Source organism: Calidris pugnax, unplaced genomic scaffold, assembly GCF_001431845.1.
Source record: "Calidris pugnax isolate Ruff unplaced genomic scaffold, ASM143184v1 scaffold39, whole genome shotgun sequence".
Taxonomy (NCBI): domain Eukaryota; kingdom Metazoa; phylum Chordata; class Aves; order Charadriiformes; family Scolopacidae; genus Calidris; species Calidris pugnax.
In genome coordinates this window covers 10,331,673-10,357,006 of record NW_015090828.1, presented here as the reverse complement: position 1 = coordinate 10,357,006, position 25,334 = coordinate 10,331,673, and the positions used below count along the sequence as shown (strand labels likewise).

Genomic DNA, 25,334 nt, shown 5'->3' with positions numbered 1-25,334 from the left:
TCGGCGGCGGTCGGCGGGATGGGGCTGCTGGAGGAGTGTGAGGCCGCCTTCGGCTCCCCCGACCTCTACCGCCTCCTGGGCGTTCGCCGGGAGGCCTCCCCCGAGGAGATCCGCCGGGGGTACCACCGCGCCTCCCTCCGCGTCCACCCCGACCGCGCCGAGCCCGAGGAGAAGGAGGAGGCGACGCGGCGCTTTCAGGTGAGCGCGGGACGGGAGAGGAGGAGGAGGAGGAGGCTGGACGGACAGACGGACATTCTGACTGACTGACTGACTGGGCTGGAGGGACCGACTGACTGGGCTGGTTGGCTGGGCTGGGGGCACTGACTGACTGGGCTGGGCGGACGGACGGACAGACTGGGCTGGCTGGCTGGGCTGGAGGGAGCGACAGGGCTGGACGGACAGACGGACGGGCTGGGTTGGACCAACTGACTGGGCTGGTTGGCCGGGCTGGGTGCATTGATTGACTGACTGACTGGGCTGGAGGGACTGACAGGGCTGGACGGACAGACGGACATTCTGACTGACTGACTGGGCTGGAGGGGTGGACTGACTGGGCTGGCTGGCTGGGCTGGAGGGAGCGACAGGGCTGGACGGACAGACGGACAGGCTGGGTTGGACCGACTGACTGGGCTGATTGGCCGGGCTGGGGACATTGATTGACTGACTGACTGGGCTGGATGGACGGATTGACAGGGCTGGATGGACAGATGGACGGGCTGGGTTGGACTAACAGGCTGGGCTGGAGGGACTGACTAACTGGGCTGGGCAGACTGGGCCAGAGGGACTGACTGACTGGGCTGGATGGACATACGGACTGGACTGACTAGAATGGATGGACGGGTGGGCTGGGCTGGAGGGACTAACTGACTCTGCTGGGCTGGAGGGACTACCTGACTGGGCTGACTGTCCCCCGTGTCCCCACAGATCCTGGGCAAGGCGTACGCCGTCCTGAGCGACGCGGAGCAGCGCGCTGTGTACGATGAGCAGGGCACGGTGGACGAGGAGGGCGAGGCGCTGCGGGGTGAGCGGGACTGGCAGGAGTACTGGCGGCTGCTCTTCAAGAAGGTGAGAGCTGGGCTGGGGTCTGGGCAGTGGGTGCGGGGCCCTGCAGGGCTCCCCTCTGCAGGAGGGCAAGCCCCCCGGGATGGGGAAACCCCCTGCTTCAGAGCTGTAGCCTGTCTCCCTCACGGGCTTCGTGTAAAACACAGGGTTTTCTTACGCTGTCTCTTAAATCCTGGTGAATACATCCTGTAACTCAAGGAGTTTCATCTCTCCGCTTCAGATCACCATAAAAGACATCAAAGACTTTGAAAAGAGCTACAAAGATTCAGAAGAAGAGCTAGCTGATATTAAAGCGGCATACATGGATTTTGAGGGTGACATGGACAGAATAATGGAGTCAGTGTTGTGTGCGGAATACACAGATGAGCCAAGAATCCGGAAAATCATAGAAAAAGCCATTGACTCTGGAGAAGTCCCGTCCTACAAAGGTTTTGTAAAAGAATCCAAGCAGAAAATGATGGCAAGAAAAAGGCGGGTAGGTTACAGCAATCAATCAGGGACCAAAAGGAAACATTATTTATAATAAGCTTTTAATGTCCCTTGATAGAAATAAATGAAACTGTTCTTAAAACAACCGTTTGCCACAGGATTGCTGGGTTACAGATCTTGACTTTCACATTTAGTCACCTGTGTTCTCCACCCCCACCCCACCAAATTGCTGCGAAAGGCTTTTGGAGTTGCAATTTGCTGTCACCTATTACTTCTTTATTTTATTTCGTTATTATATACAATGGCTGAGTACAGTTTAGCATGACCGTTCGTTGATTTACAACGGATACTGGAGTGAAGAAGTGTTCATGGGGTGGGAATCATTGTGCTTGCCTTTTGGCAAGTGTGAAACAACATCCTGGACTAAATGGAAGCTGGGTTCTCCAACCTGGCTTTTTTTAGACACTTTATAGAACACCTTACGTGCACATCACAGTAATCTTTAAATTAAAGAGAATGTAGTAGCTGCTAGGACAAAAAAAGTATGGGTGGGGGGAACAGAGTCGGACATCCCATTCAGCATTGTCAAACGATGCAAAAAACCAAACAAAACACTTGGTAACTACTATACAACTTTGTCAAATAACGTGCAAAATACTTTTTAACAAACTAGTTTGTTATTTTAGGCAGAAAAAGAAGCTAGAGAGGCAGAAAAGGCCAAAGACGAACTGGGCCTTGGTGGAGAAGATGACTTGAAAGCACTGATTCAAGTAAGGCTTTTTGCATCTGTTGAAGATAATTACGTTACTGGCTTATACTTGTATTTTCCCTGAGCATCTTTGTATTTTGGATCCTTGCAACTCTTCAGAGATCCTGAGGTTAAAACCTGACATTAATATTAATTATCTATGCGCTTAAATTAGTCGAAGTATGGTATGGGTTTTATTAGCTGCATCTTTTTCAAAATTAACGAAGTTATTCTAATACCCTTACTGCATACACAATGAAAATGCTTCTAGTTGTAGGCAGTGTTAATGGTTGGTTCTTCTCTGAGGGATTCCACGAGGATGTAGAAGTTGATGGGTCTTACTATTTGGGGTTTTTTATCTTGGGGATGGAGGGAAGAAACATACTGCTTACGTTCTGGTTTTTGGAACGTTTTCTGTTTCCTCTTCCTTGTTCTAATACCCTTACTGCATACACAATGAAAATGCTTCTAGTTGTAGGCAGTGTTAATGGTTGGTTCTTCTCTGAGGGATTCCACGAGGATGTAGAAGTTGATGGGTCTTACTATTTGGGGTTTTTTATCTTGGGGATGGAGGGAAGAAACATACTGCTTACGTTCTGGTTTTTGGAATGTTTTCTGTTTCCTCTTCCTTGTTGTCCAGTGGGCAATGTTCATACCTCAAACTGTATTAGAGTTTTGGGTCTAAACTAAAAATTGCTTTGCTTTTTCTAGCTTTATGTAATTGTTTGGTATTTTTTATAGTCACTCTTTACCTCTGTCTGGATACTCTGGAAGTTAGCTATAGAGCTCAGAGTATACAAGTAGGTTTTTGCTTGACAGTAGAACATCTCCTCTATCTTGCATTCCCTGCTTAATATATTCCAAGATTTTATGTATCTTTCTAATTTCAATAGAATAATCTGTATTGGGAAGTAGTAAAAGTTCTGAGGTTGTGGTGTTGTTTTTTTTTCCCCAGAGCAGAAATAAAGATCGAAAAAAGGAAATGGATGACTTTTTGGCCCAACTGGAAGCAAAATACGGGAACAATGCTAAAAAAGGAGGAAAGAAGACCACAGCCAAGAAAGGAAAGAAATAAAGAACTTTGTAGGCTGAAATGTCAGGTATCATTTTCTCGGGGAACATGTGGATTTGGGAGAACTTCAGAGTTTTTCTGGACTGCTGTTTCAGAGTGTGTGTGCGTCAACTTGCTGTGACGGGGGGGTATGACACAGAAGGCATCATGAACAAGGAAGACAAAGCATTCTGGTGCTACTCTTCTAAATCCTTTGGCTGCTCTTCAGTTAAGATCAAACAGATTCTTGACTAGAAGGTTTGTTACAGTAAGGAAGCGGTGTCATGTTTGTGATGCCAGAGTATTTATTAAACTTGTGTTAAAGCACCTTCCCTCCAAACAGCTAATGGGTGTCAGTACAGCTGACGGGTAAAACAACGTCATCCCACACCTTTGAGAAGCTTCAGTGCTGGCTCCTGCAGCTTCTGAGTTGGGAACCCTATCTTTTTGCTACTCACACATTTATATAACAAACCTTCTGCCGTTTTTGAAGGTCTTTGCATTTCAGCTCGATGGGTGTTTTTCAGATATCCCAGTGGTTTTATAAAGATACTTTGGAAAATTGCAGATTTAATAAACGAGAGGGTTTTTTTGCAGAATTCTGTGCCGTGTTGCTTCCCCAGGCCTCTCTGCACTTCCTAAGTCGCTGTTCAAAACAACCTGATAGGGTTGACTCCTCTGACTGATTTCAGTCAAGGAAATACTACACACTCCAGTGACAGCTGAAAATAGGGCTCTGTTGGTAAGTGAGGCGTTGGTGCTGGTGATGCTGTTAGGTGAAAGGACCACCTGGCATTTGGTCTTGGATTGCCCCTGGCAGATGCCTTGGGAAGAAAACAAGACTGCAGCAGATAACTGACCATACAGAAATTCTCTAACATGCTGAGGTGAGGTACTAAACTGAAACATCCACGGAACAGGGGCAGTTCTGTGTATTCCTGGGATTCGTGATGTCCCTTAACGAGGGGTTCCAAAGCTTAGAAACGTACTGTGTGTTATTTCCACAGCGTCCCAGTCAAATCTGCTGTAGGATGGGAGGGATCAGCTACTTCACTGGATGTCAACAGGTCTGTTATCGCAGAAGTGAATTACTTCTGTATGATGCAGAAATACTTTGCTGGCTTTTGCTTCAGCTGTCTTTAAACAACTTGATGTAGCGTGCAGGGTATGAATTTCAAAGGGTGACTAGTTTTCAACTTACTCTAGCTCAAAGGAATGAGGCTGGCTTTATTTTGTGGATCATTTATCAAAGGCTTACGAGCTACAAGGTGACACTTTTGAGCTGAAGGTCCTTATTGCAGCACTGATGTCATTCAGGACCTGACAATTTAATAAAGCTTCCTGGGGGAAGCCAGAGGTAGATGATAACTCTGTTCCCTTTTACTTGGCTGCTTTCAAAAGTTATCCTGACTCAGAGAGTACAGCATATCATTCTGTTGCATAACACATGACCTGAATGTTAACTACAAAAAATAGATCTCTAACAGCCCAGGAGAAGTCTCTCGTGTCAACGATCTGTACAGAAACCAAAAATTACCCAATGGTGAGACTGCTTTCACTTTATTAACACATTGACTCCTCTGGGCTGTAAAATACTACATTACATCTACTAGAAGTCTGTTCATTTGTCTATTTTTGTAACTTTTCTGCATTAGAGCTTTAGAAAAATAGCTTGGTCCCTGAGGAATGGCACGGGATGCTTATCTCCAGTCAGCTTGAGCTAAATGAATGACACACTGTGCAATGTTCCAGTAGTCTTAGCTCTTAAGAGAAGCTGGACTTCTTAAAGAATTTAGCGAATAGAGGCCTCTCTTTAGCATCAGTTTATCTCTGTGCAAATTTTAGAGGTTTAGACTGAGCCAAGAACTCTTTTTTTTCCCCTCTAGAGATGCAAAGGAAAGTTAACCCAGTTACATTTGCACGGTTCTGCTTTGCTTTCTTTTCCCATCTTTTTGATTAGAGCATGCGTGGATCAAGTGGACTCAAGAACTTCAATATTGATTAAAAATTATTAGCTGTTCTGTAGGTACCACTAACATTTGATAGATTGCATACCTTAGAGTGGGGGCAATAAGGGAGACACTTCATAAAGAATATTGACAAGTTTTTTCCATTATGAATTGTAATTTGGGAAATATTAATAAGGAAAGTCAGGAAAAAAGTGCTCTTTAACTGGATTATAAAGAAACAACTATTTTTGTGCAGTGCCCTAACTTTGCTTAAATACAATACGTGCTTATCCTCATGTTGTCTTTACCCTTCCTTGTAATCCAGCGCTTACTGCTTGGGAGTAAGACCTTCAAGTAATCATTTGTTTTGAGAAGCTTGTGTTTCATGTGTTTATCTTATTTGGAGCCACAAGGGCAACTGCAGCAAATACCTCCCATAGGTCTGTCACACGGTGCAGAACACATCTACTAAAAGTAGGTATTTTTAGGAAGGGAGCCTGACCTATTCTGTGAAATCTCTCACAATATCTCTCACCAGGAAGACGATGTAAGTTCCTTGAATGCTGGCTGGAACTACTTGTAGGAAGAGACTCCTTTTTGCCTCTTGGACCTTTTTTAGCCACTTGAGGAAGAGGTATAACTGTATAACACAGGCTGAGTCAGTGGTGTTAGTTCTGTTCATCTACTTTGCTGCCTTATTTTTACGCAACTGTATTAATATACGCTGCAATTACTACAGGATTCATAACTTGCCTAAGCTGAGCAGTATCGAGTGCTCTTGATAGCATAGTATTGCTTTACACATATAAATATAGCTTTAAAAAATTAAACTGCTACTCTTTTGTAGAGCTAATGGAAAAATCAGCAGGTTCTGCAGTACCTGCCTGTAACAACATGAAGCAGTCACAAGCCAGTGATGGGGAAACAGCAAGGACTGCCAGCACTTGCTATAGATTTTCTAGGAGCTAGGCTTTACTGTCCACTGGTGTATATTCACCCTCCCACTGCAGTATAACTTTTTTCTACTGGTAGAAAAAGGAATGTTTAAGTATACCCCGCCTAATCTTTGGCAGCTGCTTCTTTAGATTTATATAAAAATAATTACTCGTAAGGAAGGGTGTTTGAAAACTCTCTGTAAACAAGGTTGACGTCGCTGAGACTGAGAGGTGGTTCATGGCTCTCTGGAGGTGGGTGGGTACTTCTTCATGGCACCTCAGAACCCCGCTTTGCCTTTTGTGCCTGATCCACTTCGACTGTGAGCTTTCACAGAACCGTGCAGCTGAAGACCTAACAAACAAGAGATCATGCACAACTTTAAGGGCTCTGGAAGGTAGTAAAACTAAGTGCCAAATACTTCTTCTTGAGCTTAAAATTAAAATGCCCTTTTTTTGTTTTGTCTGGCTTTTTACTCTAATACATGTCTACCAACTGCATTATATATAACTTAAGTAAGTTTGAGATGAGTGACTGGCCTATGTCTACCAACTGCATTATATATAACTTAAATAAGTCTGAGATGAGCCACTGGCCTCCAGAAGGGGCAAAGTTTGTGCTTTCATAGTTGCTGCATTGCAGGGAACCACTGTATTTCTTATCCAGAAGGGGCAAAGTTTGTGCTTTCATAGCTGCATTGCAACCACTGTATTTCTTGTTATCTCATGAAGTATTCAAATCTGCAGACTTCTTCTGCTGATAGAATTAGCAGAAGTTTGTCTCATGAAGTATTCAAATCTGCAGACTTCTGAATTGCAGGGTTTTTTTTGGTAATACAGCTGTTGTAAAACACATCTTGCATTTAAAGATAGTGGGTGGGTTTTTGAGGGATGGGGAGCAGATACTTATTTTAATTTCAGTAGAAACCACTCCCTTCTTGTTTAAAAACAACTTACTTCAGTGCCTTTAACTTAAATTGCCTCTTGTACCACTTGTATTAGCGGTAGTAGGCCATTCAGCTATTAAACAAGCTAAGAGACCCCTCCTGTCCTCTAATAATCATCCATGTACTTGCTACCTTAATCATGGCAGCTTCCATTAACTTTTACATCCTCAGTCCTGTCTTGTTAGTACATTTTTATGTGGGAAATTCTGGCAACTCCATAAGGAATCCCAAAACAGTGTGATGAAAGGAATCCACTGTGACTTGTCTTGACAGACCTTGCTTTCAGAGAGTGCATCTAATGCCCTGCTCTGTGCCACCCCCTCCAGCTGGAGGTGATACTTAGCATCAGTACAAGTTAACAGGGAGTGCTCCAGGTGAACTCTGGTGAGAGTTATAAAGACAGCCTTCAGAAAAGCTCTTCCAGGGCACAAAAGTTAACTTCTGCTCTACCATTATCTCTGAACAAACTCCCTTTCAACTGACCAGATGAGCTCTTGTGCGTGCAGTGAAGTGAAAAACTGAAATCTCTCAACATAAAGTTGAAATCAGTAAGGTTTACTGGTCTATCATAACACTTGTGTACACACATAGACTTAGACTTGTAGCTTCCTACTATTAAAAAAGAACATCAGTACAAGTTAACAGGGAGTGCTCCAGGTGAACTCTGGTGAGAGTTATAAAGACAGCCTTCAGAAAAGCTCTTCCAGGGCACAAAAGTTAACTTCTGCTCTACCATTATCTCTGAACAAACTCCCTTTCAACTGACCAGACGAGCCCTTGTGCGTGCCGTGAAGTGAAAAACCTAAATCTCTCAAGGTGAAGTTGAAATAAGTAAGGTTTACTGGTCTATCATAACACTTGTGTACACACATAGACTTAGACTTGTAGCTTCCTACTACTAAAAAAGAACCACAACCCTGGCTGTAGCTGTTCTGAAGCATTTATGAAGACTAGTTTTAAAGTGTAGTAACCGTAAACAATTTAAGGAGATGACTTTGCAGTGAAGGAAGGGAAAGTGGAGTGAAAAGCGTACTTTACATTCACAACATCTCTGCCTTCCTGCTGCCTTGACACTTTGACCAATTAAAAATCAGTCATTTTAGATGAGATTCATTTTAGATTATGCCAAGTAACTCCATAAAGTTCACCAGGTGTTAAACAGTAGAAGCATACTCTGATTTCAGAGTACGCATGTGAATTGTACTGGTACAGTTATTGGCTTCAAAATATATTTGGAGTTATCTAATTCAATTCTAGCACAAACTCTTCCAGATAAGAGTGCAAATAAGTTTCTGCCTTCCTGCTGCCTTGACACTTTGACCAATTAAAAATCAGTCATTTTAGATGAGATTCATTTTAGATTATGCCAAGTAACTCCATAACGTTCATCCAGGTGTTAAACAGTAGAAGCATACTCTGATTTCAGAGTACGCATGTGAATTGTACTGGTACAGTTATTGGCTTCAAAATATATTTGGAGTTATCTAATTCAATTCTAGCACAAACTCTTCCAGATAAGAGTGCAAATAAGTTTCTTTTGGACATAATGCAATTTCTTTCAGTTATATAGTTGAGCAGAAGAAAAAAAATCAAGTTTCTTTTGGACATAATGCAATTTCTTTCAGTTACATAGTTAAGCAGAAAAAAAAATGCTTGGACAGAAAGCAGCTGTTGCTAGTTCTGTTTAAATTGGCAAGTCCTGCTCTTAACTTGGATGTGAGAGGTATTGGGGCTGATTACATTAAGCTTCCTTAAATGAGTTAACACACCAGGTGGTAATAAAATAAAAAACCAGCCACACAGCCAAACACACTCTATATGCAAGTATTGAACTTGGAAAATTTAAAACATTAAATAGAACTTTGAAAACCCTCCTCAGTGTAATTTTCTATGTAGGAAATACATCCCTGTCCCAAAAGCTTTACCTCTTGGCTTCATCTTATTAAACGCTGTGACTGCAAAGCATACCTGAGCCTGCTGATCCTCTGCTGGTCCGGGAGCGATTACTGTAGTCAATTACAGTGTAAGAACGGCGGTGCTGGGGATCTGGCTGAAAAGACAGTTCTAGTTAGTTATGTTTGCATGAAAAAAGTTAAACATGAAGACTATAACAGAATTACAAATTACTTAAACGTACGTACTTCCTAATTGGTAAGATGTTGTAAAGGTCTAACTGGAGCTTTTAGAAGTTTAAGAAGGGTTAGATCAACTTTAGGAGTGGAAAACACAGTTGTGTAACACTCTTACTTAGAATGATCCCTGGACCAGTTCAAGGCATTCTCACTGTTTCTGGAAATTGTTCTGTTTCAAAATAGATTTTTAAAAGTTTGTACACTCCTAACTGCTAAGTCAAGGACATCAAAATTAAACACAGAAACCAAACCAGCAGCTATTTAAAAGCTATTGCTGAAATGATAGCTTTTATAGCTTAGATAAAAATACTTTGTTAGTTAGGACAAGGTGTTTCAGTAGAGTATGTGTTTCAGTAAACTAAACCAAGAGCAGTTGGCAGTGAAACAGACTGGCCATCAATAGTACAGCCAACTTGTGCAAGAAAGCAATGAAGACTGTCCCACCCTTGCATTTCCAAATACAGCTGTAGGGATGACTTCCTACCCAAAACTTGAAAGCATCCAGTTTTAAGCCTTCACAGAAGATGCTGGGTTGCCAGAGCAGGTAACATTGCATGTGATACCTAAGGGTATATTTAGCTTCTTCCATGAGCATCTCAATTTTGTTTTTCAAGAGAAGTTCAGTACCACCAGCTGCATATGCGTGTGGTCAGGAGCCGTTTGTGAGGACTGTGGTGTGGTGTCTCTCTGTGAACAAGTGACTTGCTCTCCTTGTTTCGAGGAGCCAAAAAATGATGTGTCTGTTGACCTGTGAGTGTCTAATCAAGTGGCAAACTTGAGGAACTCCCTGGTGCTGATCACTCCTGCCGTTTGGTTCTCAAGTAACGTTTACCTATGTTAATTGTCAAAGCACCCCTATTCAGTAACTAAGGATGATTTGGTAATGATCACTCCTGCCGTTTGGTTCTCAAGTAACGTTTACCTACGTTAATTATCAAAGCAACCCTATTCAGTGACTAAGGATGATTTGGTACAATTTGGTATAATTTGCCGTGCTTTACCAAGAACGTGCTGGTTGTGTTAGGCTTGGAGGCATGATCAGGTAAGGAAAGGCGCTCTTGTAGCTGCTGGTGGGCATCTTCCTGCGTTGTTACACTGTGAGCTCGACTTGAGTTCCCTCGAGATTTCTGCAGTGAAGAATAACACACTTGTGACCTGTTCTTACTGCAGCAGTACATTTAAAATAATTAGCCTAGGAATTAAAGCTAATTTTCCAAGTCAACCATTCTTCACCTAGTTATGGGGAGGAAAAATATTCCAGCAGTAACTGGAATTGAAGCATTCAACTCCGGATGATGCTGTTAGTCAAAACTCCTGTGGCGTTTTTTGGGCATATATTTCAGTTGCTGTCACAAGATAACAAATACTGCACCCTCAGTCAGTTTGCAGAGAACACCAAGTTGGGAGGGAGTGCTGATCTGCTGGAGGGCAGAGAGGCTTTGCAGAGGGATCTGGACAGGCTGGATGGATGGGCCGAGGCCAATGGGATGAGGTTCAAGAAGGCCAAGTGCCGGGTCCTGCCCTTGGGTCCCACCAAGGGGGCCCCTGCAGCGCTCCAGGCTGGGGGCAGAGTGGCTGGAGCTGCCTGGCAGAAAAGGCCCTGGGGGTGTTGGTGGCCTGTGGGCTGAACAGGAGCCAGCAGTGTGCCCAGGTGGCCAAGAAGGCCACCAGCATCCTGGGCTGTGTCAGGAACAGCGTGGGGAGGAGGACTCGGGAGGTGATGGTCCCCGTTGCACCAGGGGAGGTTCAGGTTGGAGAGTAGGAAAATGTTGACAGGGAAAGGGTTCTGAAGCCTTGGAATGGGCTGCCCAGGGAAGGGGTTGAGGCCCCATCCCTGGAGGGATTGAAAAGCCGGGTTGACCTAGTGCTTAGAGACATGGTTTAGTGATGGGTTTTATCAGAGTGAGGTTGATGGTTGGACTAGATAATCTCAAAGGTCCCTTCCAACCTTGACAATTCTATGATTCTGTGAAATAAACTCGAACTCTCGGGTTTGGTAATTTGATCAGCAATGATTACGATCTCAGACTATTCACTAATAAAAAGAAGACTGTATTACCGTTTGCCTCTGGGATCCCGCTGTGCTCACGTGCTCTGCCACTCTGGTGCTACCAATAGGTGGTAGGACGTTATTTCGGCTCAGTGGCAGTGGGGAGGGTGAGGTCAGCTGCTCCTGTGCAGTCAGGCTGAAATGCACCAATAAGAAAGAAAAAAAACATACAGTTTAAATGTTTGGTGTTGTGTAAACATACAATATTGTCAGTTTGTCTGGCATTATGTAGAAAATGTTAAAACCAAGAGCTGCAGAATTTTGCTACACAGAATGACATGGGGTTGGAAGGGACCTCTGGAGATCATCTAGTCCAACCCCCTGCCAAAGCAGGGCCACCCAGAGCAGGTTGCACAGGAACGTGTCCAGGTGGGGTTTGAATGTCTCCAGAGAAGGAGACTCCACCACCTCTCTGGGCAGCCTCTGCCAGGGCTCTGCCACCCTCAAAGTGAAGAAGTTCCTCCTCATCTTTAGATGGAACTTCTTATGTTCAAGTTTGTGCCTGTTTCCTCTTGTCCTGTCCCTGGGCACCACTGAAAAAAGACTGGCCCCATCCTCCTGACACCCACCCTTGAAGTATTTATAGGCATTGATCAGATCCCCCCTCAGTCTTCTCTTCTCCAGACTAAAAAGACCCAAGTCCCTCAGCCTCTCCTCGTACAAGATCCTGCTGTTAGGCCTGGCTACTGGGGCTGTATTTATAAGAGGAGTTCTGCAGCGGGTGAAGTTTTCAGAATGTTTAATATTAGTCATATAGACAAAGGAAGTCTGTGAATGACTACCCCAGCAGAAATCCTGGTGATGGGTGTATGTAAGAGCCAGTTGGGGGTTAAAATGCACCTCTCATCCTGTGCATTTTGAAGGAGTATGCTGTGCAGCTGGTACTGCAGGACCAAGGGGTGCATACATAAAGGTGTCTGTGAGCAGTTGCCATAAAACAGTAGAATCATGTCTGCGCGCTCCCAGACACAGCATTATTTTCTGCTCTGATCACACCCTTTAGGATGAAGTGCTGCTTTATTGCTAACGTCAGCCCAGTGACTGAAGATGAACAGTGTGCCTGGAAAACAGCAGCAAGCCGTATTTTAAGCAGAGCCAGTGAAAAAGCTACATAATGCAAATGCACGTTGTAGCTCTTTCACTTGTAATAGGTGTCAAATAAAACATCTGGGGGTAAAACAAGGCTTCTACTTTCTCCATATTTTGAATGTTTAAAGGAACTAGGTGTAGAAAGCTTCTAAAAGCCTCTTGAAAGGAGCTAAACCAATCCTATTTTGTGCTGGTATTTGCACAAAATACAAAATTAAGCCTTAGTCACAGGAGGCACATTAAATAACAAGTAGTCTATTTTCTAGATCCAGCCTTTTTGTATGAAAGCCTTTTTCACATGAAAGGTGTCTGTATATCATTGTATGTTTGAGAAGCGCTAGAAATGATCAAGAGGCCTAAGCTCTCCCTGTGTCCTAGATTTTACTGGAGGATGTTCTAAAAGAACAGATTAAAAAAGCTTCAAATCATAACCACCATTCTAAAGAAGACTTTCCTCGTGCTGTCTACATACATTGAAACATATATGATAATATAATAAAGGTTTTGAACAATTGTTAAATTGATTGAAGCCTGAGGAAAGGGAACAGAAGCATAAAATATTGGGATAGTGTAGAAACATCAGTTGCAAATAGACAAGGAACAAATCTCTAAATCTACAACAAAAATAACATGCTGGATGAGTTTACTAAACTAAAGTAGAACTAAAAGAAACTAAACTAAAAGAACTAAAAGAAAATTACATCAAATTTACAAAACAAGCGGAATACGGTATTTTAAAGCCTTCATTGTTTCCTAATACCCTGTAGTGCCTGTAAATGACTAAATTCAATCACATCATTATGCCAAACAAAACTAAGATACTCTATACATGATTGGAGGTTCGCCGAGGTCAGTCAGAGCCCTGTGGTTACCAACCTTCAGATTGGAAACAGGTTATCTACGACAGGCACCTTCTTTATAGCCCAGTCTGGGGTAGGGCAGCAACAAGCTGCCCAAGCTCACTCAAAACTGTGGGCTTCTGGGTTCATCTTGAAAACAAGCTACAGGAAAAGAAAGCTGATGGCAAGAAAGAGATAGTGGTATTTGCTTTGCTTGTACTGGGCAGGCTCAGAGCTAGAGTTCACGTTCAGAACTGCCTAAATATGTGCCTTGTGGCACGATAAACATCAACTTCAGCAACTCAGCTTCCTCAGGGGAGATTGTGCTTTAAGGGGCAATTAATTCGAAAACAAGCTACAGGAAAAGAAAGCTGATGGCAAGAAAGAGATAGTGGTATTTGCTTTGCTTGTACTGGGCAGGCTCAGAGCTAGAGTTCACGTTCAGAACTGCCTAAATATGTGCCTTGTGGCACGATAAACATCAACTTCAGCAACTCAGCTTCCTAGGAAAAGAAAGCTGATGGCAAGAAAGAGATGGTGGTACTTGCTTTGCTTGTACTGGACAGGCTCGGAGCTACCGTTCACGTTCAGAACTGCCTAAATATGTGCCTTGTGGCACGATAAACATCAACTTCAGCAACTCAGCTTCCTCAGGGGAGATTGTGCTTTAAGGGGCAATTCATTCCTTTAATCGAATAATGCCTATTCTTTCTAGTCAACATCTCCCCTCTTTTAATTTAAAACCATTGCCCCTTGTCCTGTCGCTACTCTTCTTTGTAAAGAGTCCCTCTCCGGCTCTTCTGTAGGCTCCTTTCAGGTACTGAAAGGCTGTTATGAGGCGTTATGAGGCGTTAATCAAATAATGCATATTCTTTCTAGTCAACGGAATGCTCTTTGTGTAAGCTGGGTTCTCTGAATACGACAACTGGCAGCAAGAAACTGATTTTGAAACGTACAATCGACTGCCCCTGAAGACATCATCCACGGAGCCCGGGGTCGCAGTCCGAGAGAGGCTCACGTCGATGGGGTGCAGGGTACGGGGGGGTGGGTTTCGCCTCCTCGTGGAACGTGAGAGGGACGATGTACTGAGCTCTAGAGCACGATTTGGCCACACTCTGGTAGAGAGAATGGAGCTGGAGCCCGGCCGTTTGTCATCCAGGTCCCTACCAAAAGAATCACAAAACCAAGAGCGGTATGATCAGTATGACTGGTAACTACCCTGTCTCTTTTTTTTTCCTTATGTAACTATATAGAGTAATTTACAGCTAAATTAGAAAAGTATAGGGGATGGAAAAGAAAAAAAGAAGCCTATCTTTGTTTTTCTTATTGAACTATGAACTTTCTGATTAAGAGTCCAGTATAAAAGTCACAGAACAGATTAAAAAAAAAACAAACCCCACACTGTAAACACCGGTTTTCACACCCATGGTTCAGATCTGACACAAGTCCACTTTCTCAGAAGGGAGCAAATCAATTTCTCTATCCCATTCTGAGCTTCATCTTCGTTCAGGACATCAGTTAGTGCCAACAGTAACGCCCCAGCTGTTCACCAAGTGATAAACCAGCAGCAAGAGAACAGAAAAGCTGTACGAGAGGCAAACAGTTCCATAGAGGATACATAAATAAACAAACAAGCAGGAAAAGAATCGAGCATTGCTTTCTCCAGTGTAGGAAATTCTCTCACAATGTTTTGGGTTGAATCCCTCCCACCAGGAGAATGTTCTACTCTACACCAGCCAAGCTACAGCTCTTACAGTGTTTTCTCCATTGCAGGCAGATTCCTTTGCTGTAGCTGGATCCCATGTATCACCATCAAGCCATTTAGATTATGTTGAGAGCCGCTACTTGACCCTTGAGAGAGATTCACCTGAAAGTTTAAAAAATAAATAAGTAAATTACTGTTTGGCAGAGATATACACACGTTTATATTTTTTGTCCTCGTAAATAACTTTGGAGAAAATAAATCAATTTCTTCCATTACATGTGGATATATACTCAATTATATTATTTCTCCCCTCTAAGACAGGCATCTCAGCATTCCATTATCCTTGCAAATGGAAGTGCTTAGAAAATGTATCCTACCCTGATGTTTCATACTTAGTATTTTCCAGCTGAGCTCATCTGCATGACAGGATCTTCCACCAATGGCTATAACCAGAACCTTTACCTGAAGCTAATTTTTAGTGTATGTTGACATTTTATGTTAAGAGCAGAACTACAAACTCCTTTCCTGGAATACAGACTGATCTGGAAAACTATCAAATTCCACCCACCATGACAGCAGCAAATAGAAAATAACCAAAGCTTTAATCTCTCCAGCATACATACTTGAGGTGTTTTTCTCCTCTTTTTGCTTTTGCGGCCACATCTGGTTTTGGGGCACTACACACACAGTGTGAGGAAGATGAAGAAGGGGCAGGGGGTAGAAATAAAGGAGAAAGAAATAAAAAGAAATAAGAAGGAAAGAGTTGAATTAAATGGAATAAACAGATAACATTTTGGTGCTCACCACTCTAGGAGCAGATCATCTAAAGCAGATTATATAGTCAAATTTAGTGTCTGAGAAAAAAACCTGACTCTTATACAACTGCATGAGATTTGTCCTCTATTACCTGATGAGTTAACTATAGATAAATGAGTGAGAATGGGATCTCATACATGCAATCCTTGATCTCACAATTCAAACATCATTAAAATGTAGAAAGAGCTACCTCATTAATGAACAGTCACCACACGGTTGTGCAGTATGGATATAAAGTTTAAGTTTTAAAGAGAAAAGTAGGAATTAAAACTTGCAGCTGAGGAATAACAGACCCTAAGTGTTGGAAAGTACAGTCAACATTCATACAAAATTCAAAGTAGTTATGTATCTAAACAGCTCCCTGATGTACTGGATCTGTTTGCTTAGGTAGTGCTGTATTGATTAGTCCCTACACAAACCAGCTGGCTAAAAATACTTACCAGATTGGACGTCACTGAGGGCATTTTGGTTTGTGGCACACGAGGCAACAACGCGAGCAGAGGATCAAACTGCAAAGGGCTTTTGGCGTCTGCTCTGATCGTTTCTACTGTTATGATATTTTTCTCATCATCTAGGCAAAGCAACAGAGAATTCCTGTCAATACAGGCTACCAGCATTGCTAACTTTTGACAGTACTATGAATCCAAATATTACAAGGAGAGTCCTCTTAGAAGCTAAGCTCTAGTAAATCTTTTGAAAGCGTGTCTCACACTGCTAACCAAGTAAATAACGTGGTGGGTTTTTTTTCCCCAAAGAGATTATTCCCAAATACATCCTTCTCTCCTTGCATCCTGGCAGAATTAAGTAACTGGAATCCCCTTTTGAATTTTCCATTTAACTGTGATCCTTACCAGAGGCTGACCCTTCCCAGTGCCTGCGGATTAATTCTTCCATGCAGCCTAGGACTTCACTCCACACATCATCGAACACAAACGTGAGCACAGAATCCTTCATGCAGGAATGTGGAGAGACAGGAGGAAACCCCAACTTCCTTCTACCAGAGGACAGCCCTGTTTTCCTCTCGTGCAACTCCTCCTCCCTGTAAAAATGTAAGCATTACCTGTACCATAAACACATTTTCTTTGTCTCCTACATTTTGTTGCATTTATTTAACAGGATTAAAACATCAGCTAAGGCTGCATTTCTGTTCTGTTTTCTCTTAAACTGAAATAGATAGAAATGACTGAGGCAATCACCTTATCGGATTAAAACATCAGCTAAGGCTGCATTTCTCTTCTGTTTTCTCTTAAACTGAAATAGGTCAAGGCAGCTGGCCAAATAGCTTGCTTAGAAGAAGTTTTGTATTTAACACACAATATTGTTTTCTGGGAGGTGATAGTTTAATAAACAGCAGCATCAAATAACAGTCTAATACTGAAAGAGGCAAGCTTCTGTACAGTGAGCACTTGAGCTTTTATTTCTTCCAGAATCTACCACTGATCTAAATGAGAAATGACTGAGGCAATCACCTTATTGCTGCACACCTTGGTTTCCTCACACAGAATGGCTGTAAATGATACTTCAGGAATAGTAAGTCAAAGAGATTATTCCCAAATACATCCTTCTCTCCTTGCATCCTGGCAGAATTAAGTAACTGGAATCCCCTTTTGAATTTTCCATTTAACTGTGATCCTTACCAGAGGCTGACCCTTCCCAGTGCCTGCGGATTAATTCTTCCATGCAGCCTAGGACTTCACTCCACACATCATCGAACACAAACGTGAGCACAGAATCCTTCATGCAGGAATGTGGAGAGACAGGAGGAAACCCCAACTTCCTTCTACCAGAGGACAGCCCTGTTTTCCTCTCGTGCAACTCCTCCTCCCTGTAAAAATGTAAGCATTACCTGTACCATAAACACATTTTCTTTGTCTCCTACATTTTGTTGCATTTATTTAACAGGATTAAAACATCAGCTAAGGCTGCATTTCTGTTCTGTTTTCTCTTAAACTGAAATAGATAGAAATGACTGAGGCAATCACCTTATCGCTGCACACCTTGGTTTCCTCACACAGAATGGCTATAAATGATACTTCATGAATAGTAAGTCACAAAGGAGATCAAACTTCCATTTAAAAATAAATATTAATATTTACAGTGATATTTATTCATCACATTGTTTGGCTCTGTATCTAACATCACTACAGAATGCTCAAGACATGAGAGAAGATTGTTACTATTCATGACTGTTCAATGCCACTCTCAGCCTGCAGCTCTAACAGCAGGGAGGTATTCAGGGCAAGGGCTTAATTCAGTTTTAGGCAATTAGACATAATCAATGAGAGGGGAGAAAAACCGTAATTCACATTAGCAAGTGGCCTTTGCTGCAGACTCTTCCACAGGGGAAGAGAGATTCTGAAGTGTGAAACCTGGAAGACAACTGCTCAAAAATTTTAGATTCATCTGCCAAAAGAAACTTTATAGAAGGGAGATGATAATACTGATGCAAGCACATTTATTATGGCTTTCATATCTGGTCCCTGAGTTAGTACTTAATGTCCAAAAGCTACAAACCTGGGGAAAATAGCAAAAAACAAAAGAGATACTAGTAGAAAAAGCTATAATACTTCTACTGTTATTTTACAGAGACAGCAATATTGTTTGCTGCAGCGACATCTCTTTGGCCTGGACAAAGCAAGCCACCTACCAACTTGAAACTCATGGTTCATGTAGCTAAGTGGCTTTATTTATTAAAACCAATTAAATAGTTAGCGACTGACAGTACTGTCCAGAGTCCTTACCCAGGCCATATGTTCATATTGTTGGGCTGAATAAAGTCAAGGGGCAAAAAGAATCCTCTTTATGCTATCCTCTCAATCCTTTCTTCTTAAGATAAAAATAGTGGTAATTATTTCTTGGCAAGCATCAAATCCACTCCAATTCTTAAATTACCACTGGAAAGGTACAGCTCCACCCAAATTGCTAGTAGGAAACCAAAGCAGCACACTGCTAGTGCATAGCAAACAATGACGAATTTGACATAATATAAGAAATATGTGGCATTTAAACAACATTTATTAACTGTGCCGATAGTCTTCATTATTAACTATGCCAGGCTCTCCGTTATGATGGGAAGAACTATTTAAACCAGGCACAGAACCAGCTAGTATGAAAAGTTTAAAAAACAAAACAAAACAAAAACCAGAAAAGTAATTTAGCAAAATAAATTGTTCTAGGAAACGGATTGGGAGAATTCCCAATGCCCTAGCAACCTCAAGCCTTTGAAAGTTCTTTAGAGGAAAGATATATTAAAACAAAAAAAAATTCAGCAAATACTTTATCATCTAACATCAAACCCAAATCTATGTATCTTAACAGCAGGAATTCCAGGACACTGGTCCTAGTTGCTATCTTAATATCCAATACCTACACATCTCTGCGGTCAAATGCTAAATATTCCTCCATTACGCCTTCTGAGACAATGACTCCATCGTCCCCTTCTTCACTCTCTGGAGAACACAAGGCCGGAGACTTGGAACGGTCAGGCTTTTTGTGAACAGGAGTCACAGACAGAGGTACCTTCTTGCCAAAAACACTAAATCTGAAGGGGTGACAGTTTGCAGAAAGCAGAAATGAAAATAAGTCGTCATTCCACTTCAAGTAGCAGCATTTGGTGAAGGGAGAGACAACATGGTAGTTACGGCCAAACAGTAGGAAGACCAACAAATTATGCATTAGAGGAAAAACTCTTTTGGTTTAGATACTTTAAATTCTTGCTAAGGAACTTGAAGCTTCAGGGAAAAAAAATAAATCAAAGCTAATTAAAACCAATCTAAAACATTAAATAATAAAATAGCGCTAATGTAGTGCTTTGTATTTTTGAAGTTCTACACAAATTTAACAGAGGATTAACAATAAAACCATCTATAATACATGCATATTCTTAAGAATTCAGCAGCAGCAAAGGTATTTCTATTTACTGCCCGGTTTACTGCAGTTATCAACAAGCACAGCTGCGCAGTCTGGCTATTTTGAATGTTAGTTCTTTTAGTTAAAAAGGAAAGTGTGCTGTGTGCTTTTAGATAAAAACAATGTCTGCTGCGTTCAAAACTCTGCTGAACAGAGTCAGGCTTCACGTTTTAAGAAGCCTTTTGAGAAGGAAATGACCTTCCCACCCCGGTGTGGTTTGGGTTATCTGCTGGTACTTACTCATTAGAATCTTTTTCTTGTGGTGAACTTACATCTGAGGAACTCAAACTGCCGGAAGGTGAACTGGAATACCATCCATACCCTTCATCCGTGGGGATCACTATCTGCTTCCCCACAACCCTGCCACGGCAAAAGCAAAGGATCGATACATCAGAAAATGCTGAAAGTAAAATTACTGAAGCGTGTAATAACACACTGCAGGGAATCCTAAACGCTCTATAGGGAAGCTACGTGGTTTTCTTGATGATAGTTTAATGTTGTTTCAGGTGTTTTCCCTAGTACAGATTGCTTCGTGTCAGGTAAATACATTAAGAAGATTTTGCTTGAGTTTTTTATGCTCTGCTAATTGTAGGACTTTCGAATACGGACAAAACTATTCCAGTACACATAATGAAGATTTAAAATTAATGTTTCCAGACAGCCATTAGGAATGCTGAGCTAGGGGAGGAGGACTTTTGAATTATTTGAAGCACCTGGCTTTTAGCTTTACCATACACCTTTTCCAAGAGGATTTTGCCATGTTAAAGCCAAGTCAGCTGCAAATAACAGTAATCCTCTGGCAAGGAACCAAATGTGAGATAGTGGAATGTTTATTAATGACAATGGCAGGAAAACTACCAGAGCAATCTTTTTATCTCTATCTACTACAGAACTGCCTAAAACCACCCAACTACTAACGTTGTTTTAAAAGCAACTCTTTCCATCCCTACCCTTTTATAACTCTGTGATGGTACCAGCATGAATCCAGAAGATACCTGAGATGAGGAAAGTTGGCTGTCCACTGGTGGCATTCTTCCCGCAGACCCTCAACGTGCACATTTTCTTTCTGCTCGTAGAGAAGCTCGTCAATTTGTCTGAACATTTGCTCTACTTGTTGTGTGGCAGCTTTATCAAATTCCTAGAAAGGAAACTTATTCAATAAATACCTAGTGAATAGCATTCACAGGGCTACAAAGATGATGAGGGGCCTGGAGCATCTCTCTGACGAGGAGAGGCTGAGGGACTTGGGGCTTTTTAGTCTGGAGAAGAGAAGGCTGAGGGGGGATCTATCAACACCTATAAATACTTAAAGGGTGGATGTCAGGAGGATGGGGCCAGTCTTTTTTCAGTGGTGCCCAGGGACAGGACAAGAGGAAATGGGCACAAACTTGAACATGAGAAGTTCCATCTAAACATGAGGAGGAACTTCTTCACTTTGAGGGTGGCAGAGCCCTGGCAGAGGCTGCCCAGGGAGGTGGTGGAGTCTCCTTCTCTGGAGACATTCAAACCCACCTGGACATGTTCCTGTGGGACCTGCTCTGGGTGGACCTGCTTTGGCAGAGGGTTGGACTGGATGATCTCTAGAGGTCTCTCCCAACCCCATAGCATTCTGGGATTCTGTGTGATTCGGGAGGGGGTGTTTTATTTATTTTTTTATATAATCAAAAAAGCCAACTATTTGTTTAAAACTTAGTGGTGGGACCGATTTAACCACTTACAATTCTTTTGCATAGAAAGACATGAACTTTAAAATCATTTCTCCCCCCCAGAGATGATGCAGACTGATGGCAGCTACGTAAAAAGCTTACATTGACACAACAGATTAAATATTAAAACATTTAGAAATATCTGCACTGTGATACTAAGTTAAAGACACAGCAATTTACATAGAAGAAATCAGAACAGGAAGGATAAAATTCAGCGACATTTTAATGAAGTGGAAAATTTGTTGCTTGCATGTCAGGAGGATGGGGCCAGTCTTTTTTCAGTGGTGCCCAGGGACAGGACAAGAGGAAATGGGCACAAACTTGAACATGAGAAGTTCCATCTAAACATGAGGAGGAACTTCTTCACTTTGAGGGTGGCAGAGCCCTGGCAGAGGCTGCCCAGGGAGGTGGTGGAGTCTCCTTCTCTGGAGACATTCAAACCCACCTGGACATGTTCCTGTGGGACCTGCTCTGGGTGGACCTGCTTTGGCAGAGGGTTGGACTGGATGATCTCTAGAGGTCTCTCCCAACCCCATAGCATTCTGGGATTCTGTGTGATTCGGGAGGGGGTGTTTTATTTATTTTTTTATATAATCAAAAAAGCCAACTATTTGTTTAAAACTTAGTGGTGGGACCGATTTAACCACTTACAATTCTTTTGCATAGAAAGACATGAACTTTAAAATCATTTCTCCCCCCCAGAGATGATGCAGACTGATGGCAGCTACGTAAAAAGCTTACATTGACACAACAGATTAAATATTAAAACATTTAGAAATATCTGCACTGTGATACTAAGTTAAAGACACAGCAATTTACATAGAAGAAATCAGAACAGGAAGGATAAAATTCAGCGACATTTTAATGAAGTGGAAGATGTCCACAGACAACAGCAAAGCAAAAAGCAATGCAGACTGGTGTGAAACACTGGGAAAGTGAAGGGTGTTCAGGACCTTTGTTACATCTTCTTGTGGAAGTGAAAAATGGGGTCAGTGCTTGGGTAATTTAAAACTAAACAGTTCCATCTCACGTCCAAGAAAGAAATAGCACACTTTGTGTTGGTGAACGGGGAATAAAACAAATATTTCTAAATGAAAATAATGTTTTAGGGGTTTACTGTATTTTTGAGAAGCATACAACTATGCAGAAGTTTGATAAACTCACACCAAGTGTCTGAAAGACATCCACTCGCATTTGGGATTCCATAATAACAATACTGATTATTCTGTACAGCTGCACTCATGCATTAAATGATTTGCCTTCCCAAAGTTTTAGATGGAAATACAGAGTATTAACTGAATAATATGAGCCTAATACATTTTGATCTGAGAGAAAGGAAAGATAGGGAAGAGCTAAAAAATATGTTCTTTCTGTAACTACTGTTGTTATTTATTGACAGATCCAATCCTCATTTTTATTCTGGAATGTATTTGCAATGGTATTTCAAATATCTTTATACTCACTGGGCTACATTTGCCTTGGATGACTACATTCTACTCACATCATAGCCCCAAGAGAAGACTGAGCTGTCTTCGGTGGAGGTATCAGCATAACTCTGACTAGCAGACCATGAACTCCCATCATCAGCTGCAGTAACAGAGGGGTAAGCTGATTCCTTCCAGACTTCAGGCTCCCTGAAACACACATGTTGAGTTAAAAAGGGAAGCAAAAAACCCCCGATGATACACAACGACAAAAAGCAGGTAAGTAAACTTTTATTTCTGTACAAAAAAACACAGGTGTATCAGAAGACGTCTTAGCACTGAGAGAGTTTTCATAGGGTAAATATTTACTTCACAGGTATTTAAGCAGAAACCACAGTACACAAGTAATTATAAGAACTCCTAATAATCTCAGTGATAATCAGTAACTCCTCACAATTTCAATGATACAGAAAGTCTAGAAGTAAAACAAAATGTAGATTTACCAAAAATTATCTTAGTTAAGCCACAGACTATTTCTAGTCCTGGTTCTACACCACTCAGAAATTATTTTTATCATTTCCCCTCTTGTTTCTACCACAAAATTAGATGACCTGGGCTATTTGCGAGCTGGGTAGTTAAGCCACAGACTATTTCTAGTCCTGGTTCTACACCACTCAGAAATTATTTTTATCATTTCCCCTCTTGTTTCTACCACAAAATTAGATGACCTGGGCTATTTGCGAGCTGGGAACACAACACAGACACTTTTTATTATTTCCAAAACAGGAAGGACATGTTCTGCAATGCTACAGACCAGAGATAAAGCCTAAGTCTACCAGCTTCTGTGAAGGTCACTCAAGACAAAGGTGTCTGGTTTTGCCGTTGTCTCTGGGTCAAAGAATTGTTTTATGTTTTGGCAGGTACCTTGAGCTCTCGATGGGGCTTTCAGCCGCAGGAGCAGCCGGGCACACGTCAGCCTCTGGTTCTGGCGGTGGATGATGCCGCAGGGCATGTCTGGGAAGCCCTTGTCTAAAACAAGAAGTGGAACTTTGCATTATTTATACAAATAAACATCTACAGAGTTCCCACGCTTTACAGGGGTTTTATTCTGCTTTTCAATGAATGCACTAATTTGCATACCAGAGCTCATTTATTATTATTAGGAGGCTAATTCTTGTTAGTGAAGGTTTAGAATTAAGATGTCAAAACCAACTCTAGGCTAAACACGGAGTTAAAGGTCTTCGCTTAGAAACCAGTGTCATTCTTTAAAGTGTTGTTGTGAATGGGCTACAGCTCTCTAAAAGCAGATATAATGTTGTTGTCCCTGTAAGGGACTTACAGTCAAATAGACCAAGAGTGGCCACCAAACTATACATAAGCAAGTTAGGAGAAACAGTATTTAGAATCATAGAATGGTTAAGAGTTGGAAGGGACCTTAAAGACCATCGAGTTCCAACCCCCCTGCCCTGGGCAAGGACACCTCCCACCAGACCAGGTTGCTCCAAGCCCCATCCAGCCTGGCCTTGAACCCCTCCAGGGATGGGGCAGCCACAGCTTCTCTGGGCAACCTGGGCCAGGCTCTCACCACCCTCACAGCAAAGAATTTCTTCCTGAGATCTCATCTAAATCTCCCCTCTTCCAATTTAAAAACATTACCCCTTGTCCTGTCACTACACTTCCTGACAGAGTCCCTCCCCATCTCTCCTGTAGCCCCTTCAGATATTGGAAGGGGCTCTAAGGTCTCCCCGGAGCCTTCTCTTCTCCAGGCTGAACCCCCTCCTCACAGGACAGGGGCTCCAGCCCCTCTGATCATCATTTGGGGTTGTTTTTTTCCAAAGTTGAGATGTCTAGGAAAGGGACAAGAAAAGTGGCAGTAGCTGGAGACAGAAAGCGATATCAACACAGGAACCAAAAGGAGCTACCTAACAAAACTGTGGGATTTGTTGAAACCTTTAGCACCTCTCTTTCCCTTCCCCCCCCACCCAAAAAAAAAAAAAAAAAAAAAAAAAAAAGAACAAGTACTGCTTTTCCATCTAGCAGTAAGTTTTGCAAGGCGATTTCATCTAGTGTACCGTCAAAAAAAAAAAAAATTATATACACATCTAAAACAAAAATATTAAGACAAAAACTAAACCAGGAAAAAAAAAAAAAAAAAAAAAAGAATCTGGGTCAAAAAACCCAGCCAAGAACAGGGATTTCACCCCCTTCTCTCACAGCTGTATTTCCCAAGCGCCGGGCCCACCCGCTGCCCAGCGGGACTGTCCACCCGTGCCCGTGGGCTGCCCTCACCCCGGCCGCCTCCCGAGGCCGCCCCTACAGCACCGGGCCCCACAGCTCCGGCCTGCGGCCCCGCCGTAACCGGGGCCTGCGCTCGGCCCTGTCAGAGCGCGGGGTTCGGGCTGAGGTGGGGGGGAACAGCGGGGAGCGGGGCAGCGGGACCGGGGAAGGAGGAAGAGGAGGTGGCGGCGACTCACGTCTCCAGAGCGCCGGGGGACACCGGCTTCCGCGCGTATCGCGAGATCATCCTCGGCTGCTCCGCCGCCGCC

At 42.5% G+C, this 25,334-nt stretch overlaps 2 protein-coding genes across 3 annotated transcripts; one reads left to right on the top strand and one right to left on the bottom strand.

The window, feature by feature from the left end:
• The first annotated feature begins 14 nt into the window (after nucleotides 1-14).
• On the top strand, nucleotides 15-3,889 carry LOC106887128 (dnaJ homolog subfamily C member 9-like). Its single transcript, XM_014940535.1, has 5 exons — nucleotides 15-198; nucleotides 925-1,065; nucleotides 1,283-1,537; nucleotides 2,178-2,261; nucleotides 3,195-3,889. The coding sequence occupies exons 1-5, from the start codon at nucleotides 19-21 to the stop codon at nucleotides 3,312-3,314; spliced, it is 780 nt and encodes a 259-aa protein (XP_014796021.1). The 5' UTR covers nucleotides 15-18; the 3' UTR covers nucleotides 3,315-3,889.
• A 148-nt stretch (nucleotides 3,890-4,037) lies between these two features.
• Nucleotides 4,038-25,328, bottom strand: FAM149B1 (family with sequence similarity 149 member B1). 2 transcript variants are annotated; one of them, XM_014940533.1, is made up of 15 exons: nucleotides 25,263-25,328; nucleotides 23,713-23,817; nucleotides 22,866-22,998; nucleotides 20,654-20,796; nucleotides 19,899-20,018; nucleotides 19,120-19,290; nucleotides 17,387-17,574; nucleotides 16,190-16,320; nucleotides 15,557-15,610; nucleotides 14,983-15,095; nucleotides 14,185-14,391; nucleotides 11,310-11,436; nucleotides 10,252-10,377; nucleotides 9,087-9,168; nucleotides 4,038-6,526 (listed from the first exon to the last, which is right to left on the bottom strand). In XM_014940533.1, the coding sequence occupies exons 1-15, from the start codon at nucleotides 25,310-25,312 to the stop codon at nucleotides 6,453-6,455; spliced, it is 1,824 nt and encodes a 607-aa protein (XP_014796019.1). In that variant the 5' UTR covers nucleotides 25,313-25,328; the 3' UTR covers nucleotides 4,038-6,452. The 2 variants fall into 2 exon arrangements, with proteins under 2 accessions (XP_014796019.1, XP_014796020.1); XM_014940534.1 differs by lacking the exon at nucleotides 15,557-15,610.
• Between the last annotated feature and the right edge of the window lie 6 nt (nucleotides 25,329-25,334).

Coding starts and splice junctions, on each gene's coding strand:
- LOC106887128 (XM_014940535.1), top strand. CDS start 19: ATGGGGCTGCTGGAGGAGTGTGAGGCCGCCTTCGGCTCCCCCGACCTC. Junction 199..924: donor AGGCGACGCGGCGCTTTCAG/GTGAGCGCGGGA, acceptor GTGTCCCCACAG/ATCCTGGGCAAGGCGTACGC. Junction 1,066..1,282: donor GGCGGCTGCTCTTCAAGAAG/GTGAGAGCTGGG, acceptor TCTCCGCTTCAG/ATCACCATAAAAGACATCAA.
- FAM149B1 (XM_014940533.1), bottom strand. CDS start 25,312: ATGATCTCGCGATACGCGCGGAAGCCGGTGTCCCCCGGCGCTCTGGAG. Junction 22,999..23,712: donor AGCCCCATCGAGAGCTCAAG/GTACCTGCCAAA, acceptor TGTGTGTTTCAG/GGAGCCTGAAGTCTGGAAGG. Junction 16,321..17,386: donor CTGGGAAGGGTCAGCCTCTG/GTAAGGATCACA, acceptor TGCTTTGCCTAG/ATGATGAGAAAAATATCATA.